Raw genomic sequence first — 6,358 nt, 5'->3', positions numbered from 1 at the left:
AGAAGACTGGTTAACTGTGCACCTGCCCCCCCAGGGGCTGGATGACCTCAGGGGCGTAACTGGGGCTCCTGCATCTGCTCAGCCGGTGCGTTGTGCTGAGCCAGGTCTGACAAACAGCAGGTGTTGCTCAGACATTCAGTCCATTAGTGAAATGCCCTGGGACTTCTCCAGGGACCCAGCATCCCCTGCTCCGATGACTGCAGCAGTCTCTGCTTGCACCCCCACACCAGGCTGTGCCCTCAAACCCAGCTTGCATCCTGGGGAGAAAACTTTATGAATCTCTAATTAGCTTCTCAGACCCTTCCCAGTGAAAGCCTCCCTTTTAGGAATGATTTATGAAACCCTGCAAACCTCAGCCCTGTGCATCACACCTTGAGCTCTCTCTCTCCCTCTCTAGGGCATTTTCTTCTGTTCCTTCCACAGAGCACACTCTCTGGGTTTTCACATATGTGATGCCCTCTGGCCGGAACTCACCTCCACCCAGCTCCCAGGCCCTGCCAACACTACTTAGCCTTCAGTGAATTCGTTAGCCCACTTTGCCTAGAGTGAGCCATGACATGAAGTTGGGGACTTCGCTGGTGTCTGGGCAGTGACTGGTGATTTGGCTGCTGGTGGGAAAGCACAGGATTGGAGGGCTAGTGATGAGGAGAATCTGAGAAGAGGTAGTTGGATGGCCTTTTCAAAGGGGGCACAGACTCTGAAGATATTTCTAGCCCCCATGGAATTTCAGCAAATGGCCATCATGGCAGAGGCTCTGGATAATCAGAGGGAGCCCTGTCTCACCAGAGGTCACCCTGTGGTCTCTTTGTGCAGTGTCTGCTCGACACACTCTGTGCTGTGCAGTGTGATCCCGCGGGCCGAACAGGGATGAATGTGGGCTCAGCGGTATCGGCCCTTCTCACCAAGGCCGAGCTCAGTGCCAGCCTTGCATCTCCAAGCAACCGCTGGCAGAAACACCCCAGATACGACACGTCACCACTGCTCAGATTTGTCCGGCCAGTCGGGACCAGTTTGATTCCCCTGGGTGCTCTCTGTCATTGAGGGGGCAGTGGTGTGTACTCATCCACATAACCAGGATGTAGGGCCACAGAATTCAAAGGGAGACTGGTAAGAGCAGCCCCTCTATTACACCAAATAACTGGCTGCTGTAACGAATGACTGTAAACTTGGTGACGAAGAACAACAGAAATTTACTCCAGAGGCCAGAAAGCTAACATCAGCTACTTTGGACCCAAACCAAGGTGTCACAGGGCTGCCCTCCTTCAGAGCACGTGGCTAGATGCCATTCCGTGGCTCCCAGCTTTGGGTGGCTGCTGGCGTTCTTTTGCTGTGGCCAAATTGCTCCAATCTCTGCTTCTGCCTTCACATTCTGTCCACTCGCCTGTGTGTGTGAGGTCTCCCTTGGATACTCTCAAAAAGAAACTTGTAATGGGATCTGGGGCACACTGGATAATCCAGGATAATGTCCACATGTCAAGATCATTAGCTTAATTACATCTACAAAGATCCTTTGCCCTTATGAGGTAACAACAGATTCCAGGGATTAGGACCTGGATTAGCTTTGGGTGCATATTATACAGCCTACTACACATTCAAAAACGGTTGCTTCTGGGGCCCTCATTGGGGGCGCAGCACGTTAAAGCACAGCACTAGAAGCTAAAGCCACTGCAGCATGAGTTCTATCCCCCTCCCTGGAGGTGACCCACATGGCACGGCAGACCTCTCCTGACCCGCCCGCTGCTCCCCTCAGCAGTGTACTTCATCAGTCAGCCTGTTTGCTCCCCGCTCTGTCTCTGGTGAATCCTCTCACCACCCCTGCACCTCTGGCCTGTACCCTAGTTCTGTATGTATAAATAAATAAATAAATCTCAAAAAGAAACTTGTAATTGGATCTGGGGCACACTGGATAATCCAGGATAATGTCCACATGTCAAGATCATTAGCTTAATTACATCTACAAAGATCCGTTGCCCTTATGAAGTAACAACAGATTCCAGGGATTAGAGTTCTTTTTTTTTTTTAAGATTTTATTTTTATTTTTGCATAGAAGAGCTGAGTAGAAGAGGTGCAAGGGGTGAGGGGATTCACCAGAGAGAGAGCCAGGAGCAGAACAGGCAGATCTACCGAAATACACTGCTGAGGGGAACAGCGGCGAGACAGGAAAGGTCTGCCATACCATGTGGGTCAACTCCCTTGGTGACAGCCTGAGGCTTACCCCTAGGCACACGGAGGCCCACCCAGTGGATTCTTTAGGTCCCTCTTAATAACTGCCATGTACAATAACAGTGAGCCAAAAACTATGGCACCCAAAACCACGCATGATCACTGAGGATTCAGAACATTCAGGGATGATTATTTGGGTCATTCCACCATGTAAAATACCATAACCAGCTGAGTGACAACTGAGAGCAGAGACTTAGAATGGCAGTGGAAGAAAGATAGATGATAGACAGGCAGACAGATCACTAACTATGGCAAGTTACCAGAAAAAGTCTACTGCAGCTATACGTATTTTATTCCTTGCTTGTGTGATGTTAGGTAATTTACTTTCTCCTCCCTCCTTCTTTCCCCATTATTTTACATAAAGATTGTAAGTGATTGCCAGCTTAGCAATTGCCAGTTTAGTGTTGCAGGTGGGATGGTGACTAAATTAGCTGGGTAATTAACATCACCCAAATATGGATTCAGTGAATAGCTTCTGGAGAGGGATTCCACTGATGGAAGGTGGGACGGGAAGAGTCAGTTTCTTCACTCGTATGCAGAACAGCTTCATCTCATTAGGTGGAAGCTACTGTTCCTGTCAGGAGGCTCAAGTGTTTGCGGATCGATATGTGTGGATACCCTCTGTCCAAAGAGCTGGACTGCTCAGCTATCAGCCTATTTTAGTTCCAAGTACAGAATCCATCCAGGCCCTCTCCGAAACAGCAGGTCGGGGCTCTGCAGGCCACATTACTTTGACTAGCTGAGAAAGGCTGGAAGGCCGCAGAGGAGCTGACTTCTTTTGTTTACTAACCTGTTAGCAACCGCCTGCTGCCAACAGCTGATCCCCAGCTTTGCTGCTGCCTCACAGACAAGCTTCCCTGTATCCCTGAAAAGGTACGAGAGCACCCCAGCTTCAGACCTCTGAATCCCAGCACCACAGGGCTCCCCCTGTAAACTGTTTCCCACCACCCTTGCTTGCCCCCCTCCTCCCTCTTAACTTCCGAGTCCTCAGGATATTTATTCTCATCTACTGGTTTTCTTAAGTTTTTTTCCCTTATCCAGTTGCCTGCTATGTAAATCGCTCTGACTTACTTTGCTGCATCTTAGTCTCTCAAATTCCCTTCATTTTGTGAAGGCAGCTGCATTTCATCCTTTCGCTGACCAGATGAAACTCTGGAGTGTGACCATTCCACATCTTCTTGATCTAGTCATCCATCCGTGACCACCCAGGCTGCCTCCGCGTCCTAGCTCCGTGGGAATGCTTCTGTGAACCATTCGGAACCTACAGGTTCTGTGTTGATGGTTTATATTCTTTTCAGATGTGCCCAAGAGTGGGCTTGCCAGGCCATACAGTATTTTAATTTTTAGTTTTTAAAGGTAAATTCAGGTGCTTTTCATAATGGTGACACCAGTTTACATTCCCACCGACAGCAGAACAGGGTTATTTTTTCTCCCCAAAAGACTTAGTTCTGCTAACCCTACCCGCTTCCCTACATTCCTGTGGCCTGAGGACTCACTGTTTCCGGAGTAATGTCCTCTGGGTTATGTCAGTGTTGCCTTTTGGTCTCCCAGCCCACCAGTGTAAGCCACTTCTGTAGTGAATTCTGTGTTGAAAGCCTAGTGTGTACCTTCTGTCTTTCTGACTTGTTCTGACTAATACAAACTACCCGGAAAGTGGACCTCTTTTTCCCTGGGGTGCGAAGCCAGGCGACAGTCAACTCGGCAGTGTCAGGGTCATCATGAAAGACTGAGCTGCCTGTGAGGGAGGTGAGACAGAAGGCAGGTTCCTGACACATCCAAGCACATAGATCTAGGGGTATCCGAAGCTGAACCTGGAAAAGTCCAAGTTCCCTGGACTTTGTGTTTTCTGGGCCAATAAGTTTTGGTTTTTGCCTAAGTCCTAGAGGATTGAGTTTTATTGTTTACAATCAGAGTCTGAATAATCAACTCTCTTTTCCACCAGGTACCCACCCCATAGCCACAGGACAGCCAAGACCAGCCACCTCCTACTGAAAACTTTAATGAAACCAATAAGTTAATAAGTTAACAAAGTGAGGTACTTGCATATCTGAGAACTGGGTCGGTGGGGAACCTCTATTGTTGAAGGAGGGGGGCGTTCTTCCCAAGTCTCCTTTGGTCATAAGGTAATCCCGTGCTCCTGCCCCTCTCCACAGCTCTGTCTCTGGGGGCTTGGGGGGTGGCTCTCTGGGGACAGTGCAGTGCAGGTGAAGTGAGCCAGGCCAGGCTCCATCCAGGGCTTGATGGTCACATGCAGAGGGCGAATTAGGGCAGATGCAGGGCACCATCGGCTGAGCAACATCCAGGCCCAGCCCTGGCGCTGGTGCATGCAGGACCCCAGTCATGAGTTGCAGGCAGCTGGGCCTGAGCCCCTCATTTGCTGGCACCCCGCAGAGGGTCCCAGCTGTTCATTATCCATCACCCTCCTGCCATCTGCATTGGCTTTGTGGAAGAGGGATAAAGGGGTAGGTTTATCAAAGATGTATTCAAGGCTCAGAGTAGATGGGGCTTACACCACTGTGGGGGCCACCCACTGAAGTTAAAAGTGGGGTATGGAAGGAAGGAGGGGCAACAGTGATGTGAGTGCCAGGTGCATAGTTGGTGCCCTACAGATGGTAGCTGCTAGATGCATTATTCTCTCTGGGAGTCAAAGTGACTAAGAAGGGGCAAGCCTGTGTAGAAGCCAGTCTCATAATCACCCTGGAGAAGAGCCTGGGGTCTTTCAAGTGCACTCCAGATCCCAGAGACCCAGGCTGCGTGCGAATGCCAAGGAGGCCACCTGCACAGGCTCCCAGACCAGTAAAGAGCAAATCTTCTGGTAAAACTCCAGTGTGGCTCTGGTGTAGAGACCTGTGGCCACTTCAGAGCTACCTGGATGGAGTGGAGGGCTCCTGGTAGTGGACAGTGCCCTGAAGGCCAGTCCACTGGCACTCAGTACAGAGGTCCCGAATAATCTGCTCGGTTCTATGCTCCTGTCTCCCAGTGTGACTGTGCATGTCACTGTGAATGTGGGTGAGACCTTCGGCGTGTCTCCAGAAACTAAAGGGGCATGTTTGTGTGACTGTGGGAGCATTGTCTGTGAGCGGTTTATGAGTACAGAAACCTGGGCTGTTAATGCAGTCAGGAGAGCCAAAGAAGGGAGTGGACAGCCAGTAGGAAGAGGGACCCCTGAGAGGGGATATGGGCAAATGGGAAGGAAGGCCCAGGCACTGCCCTTGGGAGGCAAGGGAGAAATAGGCCCCATGCTGGGTGGGGAGGGGGTGATAAGCCAAATAATAGGGATGGGGGTTGTGGCCAAGCAGCCTGAGACCAGCTACAGCTGGAGGCCCATCTCCCAATGGGGGAGGGGCAGAGGGACCCCACGGGGGTCCCCAATGTTGCATATTTAATATAGTTTGCATATATGGTGCCCACCTGCCTTGTGGCAGGGTTCTGTGCTTTGTGAGTACCAGTAGGGGCACCTTGGGCCCGCCCCCAAGTGGGGCAGGGACTTGGCAGGAGGGCTTCCCTGCTGTCTGAAGGGTGGGCCAGAGACCTCACCTTGCATAGCTGGAAGCTGGGTTAGGGCCCAGGGCCCCGGGTTCCCCACTCCCACTCCACGGGCTGTGCTCCTGCCAGCTGCTCGGCCATATCGGGCCTCGATGGAACGGGCAGGGCACGGGGCCCCAGAGGCTTCGGGCAGCTGCTGCTGCTGCCCTCCATGCGGCCTGACATCACGCCCAGGTCGGCAGGTCGTTGCCTTCTCGCCCACCCAGGCAGCTCAATACTGCGTGTGGCCTCTCTCCCCTCGAGGGAGCGAGTTCAAGTAAGTCTGGAGACCTCGGAGGGCGGGTCCGGGTGCCAGGCCGAGGGGCTGGCCCAGTGCTGTCTGGTGGCTCCTGAGAAGCCCCTCAGTCCATGTTGGTGCTGACCGAGCGGGAGATGCTGAGTGTCTGTGCCGACACGGAGATGTCCTCGTGGTCCACTGGGCTGTGGTAGTCGGAGGTGATGTCGGGGTCGAAGAGCGGCACTTGCACAGTGCCCAGGCTGGCCGAGGTGCCGGAGCGCAGGCAGCGTGAGTAGAAGCCCAGCAGCAGGTCCAGCTTGTGCTCAATGGACTGGACCTGAGGGCGGGGTGCGGCTAGAGGCGGGGCTAGGG

At 52.4% G+C, this 6,358-nt stretch overlaps 1 protein-coding gene across 1 annotated transcript in view; it reads right to left on the bottom strand.

The window, feature by feature from the left end:
* Positions 1-4,120: 4,120 nt before the first annotated feature.
* KCNQ4 (potassium channel, voltage gated KQT-like subfamily Q, member 4) overlaps positions 4,121-6,358 on the bottom strand; it is a gene marked incomplete at its 5' end in the record, with an annotated part of 53,001 nt that continues 50,763 nt past the window's right edge. Inside the window, one exon of the mRNA XM_012722108.1 lies at positions 4,121-6,323. Coding sequence (XP_012577562.1) covers positions 6,111-6,323 — 213 coding nt within the window. The remainder of the gene's footprint in view (positions 6,324-6,358) is intronic.

This window comes from Condylura cristata, unplaced genomic scaffold (assembly GCF_000260355.1).
Source record: "Condylura cristata isolate star-nosed mole 26May11 unplaced genomic scaffold, ConCri1.0 scaffold00008, whole genome shotgun sequence".
Taxonomy (NCBI): Eukaryota; Metazoa; Chordata; class Mammalia; order Eulipotyphla; family Talpidae; genus Condylura; species Condylura cristata.
The sequence above is the reverse complement of the archived record's forward strand: the minus strand, read 5'-3'. Positions and strand labels throughout refer to the sequence as shown.